At 34.9% G+C, this 17383-nt stretch overlaps 1 protein-coding gene across 1 annotated transcript; it reads left to right on the forward strand.

Moving 5' to 3' along the window:
- The first annotated feature begins 12815 nt into the window (after positions 1-12815).
- LOC11414768 (probable serine/threonine-protein kinase PBL5) lies at positions 12816-16072 on the forward strand. Its single transcript, XM_003597235.4, has 5 exons — positions 12816-13072; positions 13508-13758; positions 13873-14062; positions 14461-14852; positions 15363-16072. Exons 1-5 carry the CDS (start codon positions 12979-12981, stop codon positions 15672-15674), a joined length of 1239 nt encoding a protein of 412 aa, XP_003597283.1. The 5' UTR covers positions 12816-12978; the 3' UTR covers positions 15675-16072.
- The last annotated feature ends 1311 nt before the right edge of the window (positions 16073-17383 follow it).

The following is a 17383-nucleotide window of genomic DNA, read 5'->3' on the forward strand; positions in this document are numbered from 1 at the left end:
TGCGTCTCTCTAGGGTTTTTTAAGTTGAAACAACGAGAAGAACCTGTGTCACACCTTTTATGCTTGAGAATTCTTTTTTTTTTTTTTTGAGAGCTGCTTGAGAATTTACATTTTTTTTTGACAAACATTCTTGAGAATTCATGAAACGTTAATGTTTCTATAGATTTGTTTCAATCTTTCATGGACATAATTTCTTCACCTTAAACTTTTATCAGAAATGCTAACGGTGTCACATTAAAAATGAAAATTACATGTCTGTCATTTTTATTTTCTTTGCACAAACGTCATTTTTGTTATATGATACTAATATAATAAAACTGATCCCTCTTCTTCTCTTCTCTCGGTGACGGGTCTTGAACCGACTACCTCTAAGTTGTAGGGCAAACCTTACAATCAAATGGCTTCTCAGGAGACATGCAATATAATAAAACTGATGTCCACCATGTTTTTTCTAATATGTCATCGGTCGATCTCTTAATCTCATTCATTTGGAAAAATATATGCTCATTTTGTAAATAAAACAAATGGATGCTAAAGCCTAAAAAACATAGGAGTAAACCCTCATTTTCGTCCTTGAAAGTGACACTCGCTATCAGACACATCCCTGAATCAACGAAAATTATTAAAAACTCCTTCAAAGTTAACTCCATTAATCATTTTAATCCAAAAGGTTAAATATCAGTTAAGTGTGATGATTTGTCTTGTAACTTTACTGACGTGGCATCTGACTAGAAATATTATAATGATTGATTGGATTTTTCCTTTGACAACTTGGCTTTTATTTTAATTGACATTTATTTAGAAAATAAAATATCATAAAACATCAAAAATTCATAAGTTATAGGTAACCTATTAAACCCAAAATCAAAACTCAAAAGTCACCACTATCTTCTCAAATAACCTAAATCTTCACAACCTCTCAAACATAGAATCCATGACTTTTCAATCTTCTTACAAAAACTCTACAATCATTTCCTTTAGATCCATCTTCTCACCCTCTTAAACCTAGAATTCATCAGGAAGAGGAGATTTTCACATTCATAATTTCTACTCATATTTAGAAGAAGACTAAAATTTGGTACCATTGTTTTAATTTATACTATCTCCGATACTTCTTTTATGAGATCCTTATTTCGAAATTCTCATATGGGTTTTGAACTAATGGTGTTTAGGTCTTTGTTTTTGGTATCAAATCTGAATCTCTTTGATAGACTTATGGTTTTGTGGGTTTTGGTTTTGAGCTGACTGAAGGAACTACTGTCACCCCATTCACTCACCCATCTTCATTTTTAAATTGAATTTCATATTGGAGGATTTCTGGTTGTTTGTTTCAGGGAGCTTGAACTATTTCAGGAGTTGTTTGTCTGTTTCTTTTTTTTTTCTCTCGCCATTTCAGCTTCAAATTTGCGTTTGATTTTTCATTTAGGAAGTGAGTGAGATCATTTGTAGTGGATGTATGTGTAGCTTCTTGTGGTGTGTCTCAGAATTATGTGGTTTGTGTACATATGGAGCTACAAAAATCATGAATGTTGTAATGTTTGTGGTGTGTTAAAGTTGGAATTGTTTTACAATTAGGACCCAAAAGTTGTCTTATGAGAAAATGATGAACTTTGATTTACATTATTTACTTTTGTTGTTAATTTTATGTGGTTTTTAAATCGTTCTTCTATTTGGTTATGGAGTTTTGGGAAAATTTAGAATTTTTTTGTTGATGATAGCTTGGGGTTGTTGGATTATAGATTTTGAGTTGGAGATGAAGATGAAAATAAAGATGATAAATCAATTCAGATTTTGATTTTTTGGGGATTTTATGGATTATTTATTTTTTGGGGATTTAGAATTTAGAGTTTTGATTTTTTTTGTTGATTTTGAGTTATCTGTATAAATATGAAAAATTCTGGGTAGAGATATTGGAGAATATGAGTTTGAGTTGTTTTGGAGAAGAAGAAGAAATTAGAGGTGTTGGAGAAGATGAAGGTAGTAACATAATTATGGTCATTTTGGTCCCTCTCGCCTACATGGACATCCATCAATTTAGTCATTTGCCTACGTGGAAGGCCAATACAGCAACTGAAGTGGCAAGTCTAGCGGCCAGATTAGCATAGTTAACGCCCAGTTAACGTTTTGGACGTGAATGACTAACGGAAAAGACATTGGGGGAGTTTTTAGTTCGTTTCATTGATCCAGGGACGTACCTGATAGCGAGGTACACTTTTAGGGATCCAAATGAGGGTTTACTCAAAGAATGGATGCTAAGCCTTTTTGAGAACTCTCATAGCATAAATCTAGCGGTTGTTCTTAATACTAAGTATGACTGATGCATAATAATAGGTGGAAAGAAGCAAATGTTACCACTTACCATTGAAGCGAGTGGATGTTATCGTTAAGAAGAAATTAAGACTTTGGCTAAGCAAAAAAATTCATTAACCCAATATAAGAATAAATCATGTGTAAAATGAATGAATGTGACAAATATGAGATGTGTCCAAATATATTACTAGAAGAAATATGATGTTACCACTTAATTGGATTTTGGCGTTTTTTGCTAGTGCTGGATGGTAGGCAACATCTATCGTAGAAGCATGCATAGTGGGAAAGTTATTAAGACGTACTCACCAGCTTGAAGACAACAACATGCTACAATATCACCTACTTGATGTTCAGTGCCGATCCTAAGCTTCAGCACAAACTTCTTTCTAGTTCTAGTTTGTAGGTCAGTAGTATGACCCCTATATATGTTTATATTAATCATTGCAGTATCTTAATCCTCTAACTAAAAATAAAATGGAAAGTCAAACCCTTAAAGAAAAAGTGATAAACTTTTATTTTCATAGATCTGGGGATACGGTACAATACAAGCAAAAGTTAATATTCCAAGTAAACTTAGAAAAATCGATATACCTTGCAAATACAAAGAGAAAAGGTTACTCATTATCAAACTTGTTATGGGTTTATGAAGGGTTTTTGTTCACCACAAATGTTAGTATAAGTGTTATCTTGTAGGTAGGGATTGATCCTTCCAAATTATTTATGCTTGATTAACTCTTTAACTCATTTACTTTGATCGCAAAATAAACTTTATATTTCTCTTATGAAGAAAGTTGTATTTTCATGGTTTGGAAATTTCCAAAATGATTACAGAATAAATTAGCTATCATCCTGGTAAGCTTAACTTAGTTGGTAGAAACAATGCATAATATATGGAAGGTTCGGGGTTTAAACCCTGACCATCACAAAAAAAAAAAAAAATTAGCCACCGCAATATTTCTACATGTATAAAATGGTGAGCTATAGGTGATGACTCATGGTGCGTTTGTTTTAGCTTTAAAAAAAATATATTGTGTTAAAAGAATCTAGAGATTTTAAAAAAAAATCTGAAGCTATTTTTGTTTGCCTACTATCCATAAAAAATCTATTTTTTTTTTAAAGAAAATGAGTTTTGACATGTACACTTTTTTATTTACCTCCTTGTTTCTGAAGAAAAAAAAAATAGATTTTGAGAAAAGCTAATCCTAATAGCTTTTCATTTTAGGATCAAAATATATTTTTTTTGATGAAATAATTTTTTTCTGAAAATCCAAAACAAACACTTAAAAATAAAAAAAGTGATTTAAAAAAAAAAAAGAAGAAGATTTTTTTTGGAAAAAATCCAAAACAATTGGGCATCGATGAAATCCCTCATCAATAAAAAATACATTATTATAATTAGTCATCCATATTTTTTAAATAAAAACATATGCACGTCCCGTGCTCGTCTTTCCTGATTTGTATCATTATGTCCTCTTCAAATGGTGTTTTTTTTTTGTTTGTGGTCGGGGTTCGAACTTCAGACTTTGTATATATTATGCATTGTCTATACCAACTGAGCTAAGCTCACGAGACCTTCAAATGGTGTTTAATGGTGAATGTGACAATATTAAAAAATTTCGCTAAGTTAAAAACTATTTTCCCAAAATAAAATAAAATAAAACGTGCAGGATGATATTGAAAACACATAAAAGTATTGGATTGTTGTAATTTTCATGGACCAGTACCGTTGAACGAGGATTTTTATATGGATTTGTCATATTTTTTAAGGAAGGTTCTTAAGTCACTTGATATGTCTTAGCGTGGATCACATGATTCACATATCAAAATCAACCACCGTCACCCTCTTCCTAATGTCTCATTCTCCCCGCCTCAAATTATTTTACTCGATTTTATTGACTTTTGTTTTGGAATGGCTTATTGACTTTCAATTAAATAACAAGCATGCATTATTAAATAACATTCCTATATTTTTTTTTTAAGAAAACATTCCTATATTATTATCTGTAATTTGAAGACGTACTTAGTGACTCTTGTTCAAATAGTCGTTTTAGAGATTTTGGATGTCACGTTTCAAACTAAAATAATGTTCTATTCATATTGTTTTATAGTATATTCTCCTTGTATTTTTTGTTTGCATGTTCAATGATAAGTAATCGACATTATTTAACAATTGTTTTCGATAGAAATAGAAAGGTAAAAAATAAATACAATAAAAACTGTATATTTGATAGAAAAAACTTTCATAATTTCAATTTTGGAAAACTTCTCTCAAAAGATAGAATAGTAACACAACATATTGTTAACATTATGCAAGTTATGCGTGTGTGTTAGAAACGTAATTACAGGTTAAAATCTTATTTTTTAGGTGGTGTTCGAATCCTGAATCTTACATATATATTATGCATTGTCCTTACTAGTGGCGAAGTCAGAAAAAATGGTTTGGATGGGCCACTAAATTATAATTTTTTTTTAGTTGACATACAATATAAAGGAGGTTTGAAACCCCCCACAAATTAGAAGGTATGTAATCCTCTACTAACCAATCAAACATATACATGACAAAAATCATGTATGCTACTTATGGAATCGCCGAAATCTAAACCGTTGAAAAATTGTTTAAAATCTCACAAAATAGATCTATGATTTTTTATTTTTGGATGGGCCATTACATCACTTTACAGAGATTTTGATGTGCCGAAAACAAAAAAACATCACAAAATTGTTTAAAATCTCGCGAAATAAACCTATAATCGCTAATTTTTTTATTTTTTCGGGTGGGTCGTGGCCCACCCCAACCCATAAAGGGCTTCGCCTATGGTCCTTACCAACTGAGTTAAGCTCGCGTGGACATGTTAAAATCTTATAACGCAAATTTATTATATTTTAGATTCTTAAAAAAAATATCGGTAAAAGAAAGTATTTTGATTTTTTTTTTTAAAGAAGCTAAACTCGCTCATCTAAATTAACATCGAAGAGAATTGAACCTGAGACCTTGAGGAAAAATACACTTCAAGGTCTCAAACATGTCAGAATCAATTCTACATGTTCAAATTCAATTATTGTTCCTTTAATTTCTGCTATTTAAGGCAATTTTTTTAACAACGAAGATTGTCAAGGCAAGACTGAAAAATAAATGGACAACAAATTTCTTACAAATAATTATCGCCAATTTTTATTTTCTGGTGTTTTTTTTTTAATTTACATTTGTATAAGTTGAATTATTGCGAACTCATATAAGTAAAATTATTGGAGAGAATATAACTTAGTAACCACATGATCAAAGAGTTGATAATGAACTTGTAGAAGTACGCTTTAGAGCTTGATACAATTTTTTTTTTCTTATGATTCATATTGAATGATCTGATTAAAAGATGGTGAGTACATGAAATGCTCTTGTCCAAAACTAACAAATTAGCTACCCATAAAACAAACCCTAACTATTAACTTACTCAATTCTAATAAGATAAGATAAGATACCGTATATTTTTATTACATTCTACTCATATACCATACCCTCATTAAATTGGATACATCAATCAATTGAAACATACTCCTCCAAACATATGAAAAAGAAGTTAATTCAAACTTATCTAAGAAAATGATAGTGTAATATACACCGTAATAAAACACAAGAAATATTCTCTCCATCTTATATTAGATGATCTAGTTGACTCCGACACACGTACTAATGTATATGTTTTATCTTTGATATCTTCAATTCTCTACTAAAAAAAATTATGAAAATTAATATTTTAAAATATTCATCGAAATGAATCCAACAACATCTTACTTGATATTATTTATGTTTGGGAATATGATTAAAATATTTTAAGTGTTGAGGGACCCGTTTAATTCGAGATTACATTTCATTATTAGAAGGAAAATAAAAAACAGTATAGTACCGTTTTGATTTTTGAAGATGGGAAAAAGTCAATATCCATAGTAAATTGTACTAAATTTGCATTTATGAATTACGTTTCCCAGTCAAAAATGGCAAACAGTGCTGACACGAATTCACGATACTATCTAACTCTCCAAATTTTCACCTAACCATTTAATAATTTTCTAATCACACTCTCCAAAAACACACGCGCTAATTTAATTTTAACAAAAAAAATTGGAGATTGGAGTAATGATTCAGTGTTGCAAGCTCACCCGTAACGTTCCTTTTCAAATTGGTCATCACTGTTACGATCTCCAACCTGGAACGCGTAGATCACCGTTCAAACAAGCCAATCAAGATACAAAGAACCGCGTGCGTAATAACGGGTCCCGTATAATACGTCATCGTTTTTGTCTCTATCTAAACTAATCTATTTCTTTCATTTATTTAGGGATATGTATATGTATAAATAAATTTGAACAAATAAAAGAAATCATTAGTTTGGTTTTTTTGATGTTGAAGGAATTAGTTTGGTTGGATACCAATATTTTTAAGTAAGATTTATTTGACATTTTTATTTATTTTAAAATAAATTAATATGAAAATATGACATGTTATTGATTGATACCGATACTATTTTACACTTAATGCTAGTAGATTATGAAAATCTATGTTGCAAAAGTTTAATTTTTTTTAACGAGAAATGATAACTACACTCATTATTAAACACTTTATCCAACACTCATTCTTTTATTGGATGAAATCATTATATGTCTCGTCATTTTATGTGGGGTTGTGGGCTCTATTTTCAAAGTAGGGATACACAATGATTTAAACCAATAAATGAGTGAATAATTTTTTTGAAGAAGTTAAAATAAAATTTATTTAAAACACAAAGAACCCTAGCAAGCACAAGGAATGCTAGACTATGATACTTAAAAAACAACATACAAAGGAAAAGTGTGTCGTATATATGCAGAACACTCAAACAAACCCCCATGTATCAAATACAAACTTCTACAAACAAACCAAAAACATCCTCCACTGAGGGCCCTCGAGACCAATAAAAACTAAACATCAAACCAAGAAGCCATCTCCAAAAACCAAATTCTAAACGTCTATGCATTAGTAGAAACAAATCTTGTGCCAAACCGTAGAAAAACCTCTCCAAAATATCCATGAAACCTACCAAAAATCCATGTAACCGAACCTTAAACAAGCCATGACGTCTAACATCCATGTATTTGAAAACCTCATCATCAACAAACTCATGGAAGAAAACCCACAAAAAGCATAACCACCACCACCACCACCAAAACTACCATTAACCCCCATTCATCCTCACCAAAAACCAGCACCAGCCACCACGAGCATCACCACAAAAAACCAGCATCTGCCACCATGAGTATCACCACCAAAAGCCACCACGAGCACCACCACAAAAGACCCAGTATCAGCACCACCATAGAAACCACCACAAACAAACACAACCAAAAAACAACTTACGAGCTCCTCAACATCATCACCACAAACAAAACTCACCGCCACATAAAAATAAAATAAAAATTAGTCAATGTTGTATGAATGAACCTCCCTTTGCAATATTTCCCAATTGATGGCTAGCGTTTTTAATGACAGTAACAAAAGTGGTTCTTGATAGAATTGGAATCCACCACGAACCACCATGAACTACGCCGAGAACCACCACAAAAAACTAGCAACACCACCACGACCACCACAAAACCCACTGAAAACCATCATAAACCACCACAAAAACACAGCAAACTAACATCACCATGAATGTCAACGATGGAGAAAACAACCGCTGAGAGAAACCGGTGGCCGAGTGATGCGGACGGTCCAAGCCAATCATCGCACCATCAACGATTGAATCTACATCGTGGCGAATATAGGTTGGATTGGAAGGGAGGAGGGTGATAGTGGAGATCTAGAGAGAGGTCAGAGAGATGTTTTTTGAGAGAGTGAAAAAATTAACATTGCCCTAAATGAGTGAATATTAAAGAGAGTGTTTAAGAAAGTGTTGTTAGCGCTACTTTTTTTAACAAGATATAAATTTAATATAAAATTTAAAGTTTTTAATTCTTGAAAATTCTAATCTAATTCATATTTTTCAAATCTTTTTGTGGGAAATTTAAATAATATTTTAAATATCTTTGTAAATAATTCAGTAAAAATATGAATGACACATATAAGTTGACTTAAAAATAGAGACAAAAAATTTAAAGACTGAAAATTTATAAAAGGTCTAAAAAGAAAACGAATAAAATTTATAAAGATCAAAACTTAATTTTCTTTGATTAAGTAGTCTTAGTTGAAGTTCACACATCTTAAATTTGAAGAAGTGAAGTTTTTGAGGTTTCGGTCGCGGAAGAGGAAATCGACGGAACTGGAGCACAGAGGACGAGACGGGTCAAGAGGTTCAGAGGGTTATCGAGGAGCGGCGACAGGTTTCGGACAGCATCGGTTTCAGGTTTCTGATAGAGGTTTCTAGGACAATTTCTTCGATCGGCAGCAGAAGGAGGTTAGGGTTAGGGGTGACGGCGGTCATTCCAGCTTTGTGGGAGGTCGTGTGGCATCCGCAGAATGGCACGCTACTGGTGTGGATTTGTCTGACACTCACTATGGGTACAAAGCTTCCTTTTATGTTACTAATTTTCCAGAACATTTGCCATTGTTTCATTTACGTCAAGCATTCGAAGTGTGTGGGATTCTTTCTGATTTATATGTGGCACGCCATAGAAACGCTCGTGGACAAGAATTTGGTTTTGTCAGGTTTGTTAATGTGAAAAACAAAGGTAAATTGTCTCAAGCCTTGAATAATGTTTGGGTGGGGGACTGTCGAGTCTGGGCAAAAGAGGCGCGGTTTGATCGATTTGCACACAATGATGTGGTTGTTGTTACTTCGAAGGAGGTTGTGAGGAAGGAGGGTGGGGAGGCTGTTCAGGTTGAGTCCAGGCGGGGTGAGGGAGTGCATCAGGTGAGGAAGGGGGACACGGTGGTGGTAAAGGGTGGTGAGGAGTTGAAGGTGACTGTTCCGGTTGTTGGATTGGAGAGGAAGAAGAGGTTTAAACAGTTGGGTGAGGGAGGTGGTGGCGAGTTGGGGTTGGAGAGGAAGGAGGGGTTGAAGGGTACAGAGAAGAAAAATATGGAAGTGGGTGGCGGAGGAAACAAGGGTAAGCTTCAGATGATTTACACTCCTTGGCTAGAATGCAAAATAGTACTCATTGGCAGCAATCGCGATTGAATTGGTTGAAAGAGGGGGATGCAAATTCGAAGTTCTTTCATAGTTATATGTCCACTCGTCGGCGTCAAAAGGCTCTTTCTGTGGTGTCTGTCGATGGGGGTATTGTCGAAGGGGTGTTTGAAATTCGTGCGACGGTGTTCATTCATTTTTCAAATCATTTTAAATCAAGGGGAGCAGTGCCGCCAAGTGTAGAGGGTCTCAATTTTCGAAAACTCTCTTTTGTTGAGGCAGGAATTTTAACGAAACCGTTTTCTTTAGAGGAAGTGAAACAAGCAGTCTGGGATTGTGACAGCTTTAAGAGCCCGGGCCCTGATGGTGTCAGCTTCGGTTTCTTAAAAGAATTTTGGAGTTTATTGAAGGATGACTTGTTACGGTTTATGACGGAGTTTCATCGAAATGGTAAGTTGACAAAAGGCTTAAATTCTACTTTTGAACGATTTCCGACCTATTTCTCTGGTTGGAAGTCTGTATAAGATTCTTGCCAAGGTTCTTGCTAATCGACTACGGTTAGTGATTGGAAGTGTGGTTTCCGAGTCTCAGTCTGCCTTTGTTAAAGGAAAACATATTTTAATTGCTAATGAAGCGGTTGATGAAGCCAGACGTTTGAAAAAGGAATTGCTTTTGTTTAAAGTTGACTTTGAAAAAGCGTACGACTCCGTTGATTTAAACTACCTGGATTCTGTAATGGCAAATATGAATTTCCCAACAATCTGGAGGAAGTGGATTTTTGAGTGTGTTGGTATTGCAAAGGCGTCTGTGTTAGTTAACGGTTGTCTGACGGATGAGTTTCCTCTAGAAAGGGGCCTTCGTCAAGGTGACCCCTTGTCACCTTTTTTATTCTTATTGGCTGCAGAGAGCTTTAATGTGTTAATGCAAGCAGTGTTGGGGGCGCATCTTTTTACTGGTTACAGGGTTGGGGAAGCTGAAGAGGTTCGGTTGACTCATCTTCAATTCGCGGATGATACTCTAATTATAGGTGAAAAAAAGTTGGTTGAATGTGCGTACAATGAGGTATGTGCTGCTTTTATTTGAGGAGCTTTCAGGTCTCAAAGTTAATTTCCACAAGAGTATGTTGACTGGTGTAAATATTCCTATTTCGTGGTTGTCTGAGGCGGCTTTGTTGATGAATTGTCGGAGGGGTATCATTCCTTTTGTTTATTTGGGGTTGCCTATTGGAGGGGATTCTCGGAAACTTTCTTTTTGGAAACCTGTTATTGATCGCATTGTCTCCCGCTTGTCGTCGTGGAACCATAAGTTTCTATCTTTCGGTGGTCGTCTGGTGCTTCTGAAATCCGTCTTGTCCTCTCTTCCGGTTTACTTTCTTTCCTTTTTCAAGGCCCCTGCAGGTATAATTTCTTCTATTGAATCTGTTTTTTAATTTTTTTTTGGGGGGGTGGTGAGGATTTTAGAAAAATTTCTTGGATTAATTGGGAGTCCATTTGTACTCCAAAGGAGGAAGGAGGGCTGAGGGTTAAGAAGGTGGGGGCTTTCAATTTATCGTTGTTGGGTAAATGGTGTTGGAGGATGCTGGTTGATAAGGAGGGATTGTGGTACAGGGTCTTGAGAGCCCGTTACGGCGAAGAGAGGGGGCGGTTGAAAGAAGGAGGTAGCCATTGTTCGGCTTGGTGGCAATCTTTGTGTAGGTTGCGTGAAGGGTTAGGTGAGGGCGTAGGTTGTTGGTTTGAAAATAACACTCGAAGGGTAGTGGGTAATGGCAAGAGCACCTTTTTCTGGCATGATATTTGGGTTGGGGAAATCCCTTTGAAACTTAAATATCCATGCCTTTTTGATTTGTCAGTTGATAAGGAGTGTTCCGTGGAGAGGATGAGGAGGAGTTTAGGGGCGGTAGATGGGAGGGAGAGGTTGTGGCGGCGACATTTGTTGGCGTGGGGTGGGAGGAGGAGGGAGTGTTTTGAGTTACTACATAACATTGTTTTGCAGGAATATGTCGAAGACAACTGGAGATGGCTTTTAGATCCTTCTCATGGATACTCGGTGCGAGGGGCTTATCGCTTCCTCACCACCTCAGGCGAGATGGGGGATAGGTCCCAAGCTGTCGATATTTGGCATCAAAACATTCCTTCAAAGGTGTATGTGTTCGTTTGACGCCTTCTTCGCAACAAACTCCCAACAAAGGATAATCTGGTTCGGCGTAGAATTCTTTCGACTGCTGAAGCGATGTGCGTGTCTGGTTGTGGGAGTTTAGAGACTGCATCACATCTTTTTTTGGGTTGCGACGTTATCGGAGCTCTTTGGTCTCATGTTTGGCTTTGGTTAGGTATCTCCTCGGTCCCGTCTAGTGATTTTCATCAACATTTCACACAATTTGTTACTATGGCGGGATTGCCTAGATTCACTCATATATTTTTTAAAATCATTTGGTTTACATGTGTGTGGGTTCTTTAGAAGGAAAGAAATGACCGTGTATTTAACAACAAGGCATCTACATCCTCCACTCTCATCGAAAAGGTTAAACTGACTTCTTTTTTATGGCTGAAATCAAAACATGCAATTTTTTCTTATAGTTATCATGACTGGTGGAAGCAACCGCTTCTCTGTATGGGCATTCGCTTGTAATTTTTGTTTATGTTGTGTTGTTTTTGAGGTGCTTTGTTCTAATTAGCACCTAATTTTTTGTATATAATCTTGTGTGTTTCCCTTGTGTACGCCTTGTGCAGGGGAAAACACCGTTGTTATTATATATCATTTTTGTTTATTAAAAAACAAAAAAAAAAAAAACTTCAACGCGTGCATAGTATTATCGTGCTAGCTATCTGAGTTGCCCTTATAAGACATATCAAAAACTTTTAAATCTTTAAATGGAAACAATTTTCTTTCAAAACAAAAAAACGACAATTAAAAAATAACGCAGGAATATAAAATTGGTTGTTTAGCCAAATAGTGTTTCATTTCCTTTCTTCTAGACGTTGACATTCCCATTTTGCACATTTGTTTATTTAATTATATTTTTTTTCTTAACGTTTTTCAAAATCTAACGGTGAAGAGGACGCGTGGTTTTGATTGGTGCGTCACCAATGCATGGTTCCAAAGACAAAGATCTGTTTTGCGAAACAGCTCTGATTAGCACCATCAACTCGCCACGTCACCATATCACTATTTGTTTCTTACCGAGTACAGTAGAAAGAAGATGTAATAATCACTTTTCATTTTCACTAAAAACCAAACTACCCAAACACGTCCTAACCAATAATCACTTTTCACCTAAATTACAAAAATACCCTCACTTAACCAACGTGGCTCATTGTCATTGGCTCAGCTCAAAACATTTAGAGGATTTACATTACACCTTGTACATTCCCAGAATATTATTATTATTAAAGCAATCAAGAAACCAAAACTGTCACAACACAACACACCATAGAACTTCTGTCTTTCTCTTTCTCTTTCTATTTCAATTTTCTCTCTCTTCTCTTCTCTTCTGTGTGACACTGTTTTTGTTCTTTTGGGAGAGTCTCTGTTTCTGGGACTCTCTGAGGGTTTCAAACATCAAAGAAAAAAAATGAGTTGTTTTTGTTTCAAAGCCAAATCACGAGGAAAGATCGAAAGCAATCATTCTAGCCGTAGTGAGGACCACAGTAATACCACTTCAGCTGGTAAATTTTCTTTTTCTTTTATCAATGGATCTTCATTGATTAATTTTTTGTTCATTCGTTTTTTTTCTTGAAGAAACCTTTACCCTTTGAAAAAAAATGAATTTTTTGATGTGGGTTTGTGTTAGATTGATCAAAGATTGTTTCTTTACATTTGGGTTTTGGAAAAAAAATGAAATTCTTGATGTGGGTCTGTACGAGTCTTGAATATATGGATGGAAATTTTGATTATTTATTTATTTATTTATTTATTATATTCCTTTTCTGGGTTTTTCTAATTCTATTGGCTGCTTGCATGTTTGGAATGATTTGATCAATAAGTCAAAGTGGGGTTTGCCATTTTGATGATTTTACGGTTTTTTTTTTGTCTTCTTGGATTGATTGAAATATGTGCCATTTTGTTTGATTCTTATCCCTCACGTGTTATTTGTTTTGTAGATAAGGTCAAAGTTGATTTGAATTTGAGTGAGTTGAAAGATAAAAAGGAAGATGATTCTAAACATGATCAACTTTCCTTGGACGTGAAGAATTTGAATTTAAACGACGGGGTTTCACCGGATGGAAAAGTTGCACAGACATTTACTTTTGCTGAGCTTGCAGCTGCAACAGAGAATTTTAGGGCAGATTGCTTTGTTGGTGAAGGAGGGTTTGGTAAGGTTTATAAGGGTTACCTCGAGAAAATTAATCAGGTTCGTTAAAAATTGTAACTGTAATGCCACACATTCATGTTCTTTGTGATTGGTTTTATGTTAATTTGCACATTTTAAGGTTTGTTAGATTGAGGATTTTTATTGTTGATGTAGGTTGTTGCAATAAAGCAACTTGATCGTAACGGGGTTCAAGGAATCAGGGAATTTGTTGTTGAAGTGATAACACTAGGTTTAGCAGACCACCCAAATCTTGTCAAGTTATTAGGGTTTTGTGCGGAAGGCGAGCAAAGACTATTGGTTTATGAGTACATGCCATTGGGATCATTGGAGAACCATTTGCATGGTATGCTATATTGTTATCCTAAATTCCTAATTTCTCAATTTTCTTCATATAAAATAGAATGCATGTTTTGATTGGTAGTGATTTTAGATGTGGCATTGTGATTTTGTGTCAGCTCCAAAATGTACCTTTTGCTAAAATCACATTGACATACTGTGATTGTGCCAAAGTCATTGTGAATCCAAACATGCAGAGAATGAATTGGCAATGTTTTGATTGACAGTGATTTTAGATATGGCATTGTGATTTTGTTTAAGCTCCAAAATGTAACTTTTGCTAAAATCACAATGACATTCCATGTTTGTGCCAAAGTCATTGTGAATCCAAACATGCAGAGAATGAATTGGCAGAAGTATTCTTTGTTTTGAAGCTTAACTTTTTCCTCTACATCATTTTTTCAGACCTTTCGCCCGGACAAAAACCACTGGATTGGAACACAAGAATGAAAATAGCTGCTGGTGCAGCCAGGGGTTTGGAGTATTTGCATGATAAAATGAAGCCTCCTGTTATATACCGCGACCTCAAATGCTCTAACATTTTGTTAGGTGAGGATTATCATTCCAAGTTGTCTGATTTTGGCCTGGCAAAAGTAGGTCCAATCGGTGATAAGACCCATGTTTCGACAAGAGTTATGGGAACATATGGGTACTGTGCTCCAGATTACGCAATGACAGGTCAGTTGACGTTCAAGTCCGACATTTATAGCTTTGGAGTTGCTCTTTTGGAGCTCATTACAGGCAGAAAGGCCATCGATCATAAAAAACCTGCTAAAGAACAAAATCTAGTTGCATGGGTATGTTATTATCTTTTACCTAATTCTGTTGCGGGAAATCATATCTGTTGTTTATACTTGTTCTTCTTTAGGACTGTTGATCTTGTCATAAATTTTTAGATAAATTTTCTTGCATGTTGTTAAAAGTACTAAAAGTTGTTAAGCTAGAATTTGTTTTTAAGCTAGCTCATTACTTTGCGGGGCGTATATATGCAAAACTTTCACTGGTAATATTTAAGGAAACTCAAATTAGTTGAAGAGTCTGATCATAAGAAAATTGGAGACTTTAATTATACCGTTCCCTGCAACAAGTTTTTTAAATTAACTGTGAAGGTTTAAAGTCAAGATAGAATATTTAGTGTGCTGTTGCATTTGCGTTGCCTTTCCTTTTCTAGTTGCTGAGTATCACTTCACACACAGAAAATTGTTACTGTGTTTGTCTGGTTTTCATTGTCACAATGTTATGTTGTTTGAAAAAACTGATATTTTTTTATGCTAATTCTTACGCTATGCATGTATATTTGGCTGCAGGCAAGGCCATTATTCAGAGACCGAAGAAGATTCTCTGAAATGATAGATCCATTGCTTGAAGGTCAATATCCAGTGAGGGGTTTGTACCAAGCTCTTGCTATTGCTGCTATGTGTGTTCAAGAGCAGCCTAATATGCGTCCGGTTATAGCTGATGTGGTCACAGCTCTAAATTACCTAGCTTCACAAAAATATGATCCGCAAATTCATCATATACAAGGCTCGAGAAAAGGTTCATCTTCTCCAAGAAGTAGGAGTGAACGTCATAGACGTGTTACTAGCAAGGACTCTGAGACAGACAGATTTGGAGATTAGATTAAGTGGAGTAGTGTTTGAGACAGACATTGTAATTTGCCTAGTTATCAAATTTTGCTTTATAGGAGATAACAGGTTCCTCTTAATATCTCAAGTATTTCACAGAAAATTTCTTCCTTGTAGTTCCCTCATCCTCTTTGTACATGTGAGATTACTATTTTTCATTAAGGATTCTAATTAGGATTCTTTATTTTGGCTACTGGTTGTATTTAGCTTCAGCTACAAGAAATTACTTTTTGATCTTGATGATATTAACTGAAGTTCATTAGCCATCCTAACTTTAAATGAAACGGATGTTGTGAGCTGTCAGTGTTGTTAAATAGCGGCTACAATGTAGCGAGATTTGAACAAATTGTTATTGTTTCGCAATGCATCATTCAATACAAAGTATTGTCAAATTGTGGCTATTGCGCGGTGTTGTAGTGTAGTATAATTTGAACAAACTGTTATTTTCCATGATCCGCGAACAACACTGAGCTGTCAACATCACTTCTGCTGCAAAACCTCTGTTGATTACTATGAAGTTCAAGATGGAGGAAGGGCAGAGAGGGAAATAACAGAGAGAGTGGCGCGGGGGGGCTTGCACAGTTAGAGACGGCTTGAGAAATCACAAATTCCTTGTACTGGTTGAACCTAGAGATAAGATAGGGATTGATTTGAACCGAATCACTTTAAAAAGGAACGATTACTGTTCCTGTAGTGTATGATTTGTTTTTAGATGTAACATGCTTCATTGTATTATTTGTATATTATAAAGTTATGACGCAACCGAAGCGTGAACCACTGCTCACGCCACCACCGGAGTATTCATCTCCCCCGTCTACCACCACCACCACCAGGTTTCATTTCCATCTCTTCTTCACCTGTTCTTTCATTTTTTAGATGAATTAATCTTCTCGTTGAGATTTTGCTACTATTTGTAATTTGATTTGCTTTCATTGAATTCAAATTTTGATAATGATGATCATCGATTAAGAAGATTATTTAAACGCTGGATATGATATGATTCGTGCATTTGTTTGATTCACCTTAATTTTGCCTTTTCATTATGTTATTCTCCTCGTTCATTCCGTTACTTTTGGCTTTCATTGAATTCAATTTTGGATAATGATATTAATAATAATCGATTAAAATCATTGTTATTTTCTTACAAGGTTAGAAGCGTGTTGAACCATTTATTACATCACAAGTAATCATATTTTCACATCACAATTTTGAATGAAACACGACACTGACACACACGTCGACACCTATCAAATTTTGAAAAAATGATATAATTCAATGTGATTACAAGTGTCCGGGTTGCGTGGTGTCGGACACTCTACGTGTTGCACACGGACACTTCTTTAATCAGAAGTGTCCTTGCAACAAAGTGTTCAACCCTGTCTTTTGGTTGTGTGTAATTTTTTTATAACTTGTTAAATCAACTGTTTATATATGTTCGTTTAGGGTCTGTTTAGTAAGACATAAAGTTGAGCGTATGGCTTATAGCTTATAAGCTTGTATGATTAAAAAATACCAGTTTGGTAACTGTCATCTGAAGACAAGCTTATAACTTATTTTCATGAGCTTATAACGTTTTTTGATAAGCTAATTCAAGTAGTTTATAGGTTATCACTTTTTATCTCAATTTTACCCTAGTAATCTTAATCGGAAAAAAAAATAAAAATTAAATGCACATTTTTTTATGTCATTTCATATTTATAAGG

Source organism: Medicago truncatula, chromosome 2 (assembly GCF_003473485.1).
Source record: "Medicago truncatula cultivar Jemalong A17 chromosome 2, MtrunA17r5.0-ANR, whole genome shotgun sequence".
Lineage (NCBI taxonomy): Eukaryota > Viridiplantae > Streptophyta > Magnoliopsida > Fabales > Fabaceae > Medicago > Medicago truncatula.

Coding starts and splice junctions, on each gene's coding strand:
- LOC11414768 (XM_003597235.4), top strand. CDS start 12,979: ATGAGTTGTTTTTGTTTCAAAGCCAAATCACGAGGAAAGATCGAAAGC. Junction 13,759..13,872: donor ACCTCGAGAAAATTAATCAG/GTTCGTTAAAAA, acceptor TTGTTGATGTAG/GTTGTTGCAATAAAGCAACT. Junction 14,063..14,460: donor ATTGGAGAACCATTTGCATG/GTATGCTATATT, acceptor TCATTTTTTCAG/ACCTTTCGCCCGGACAAAAA.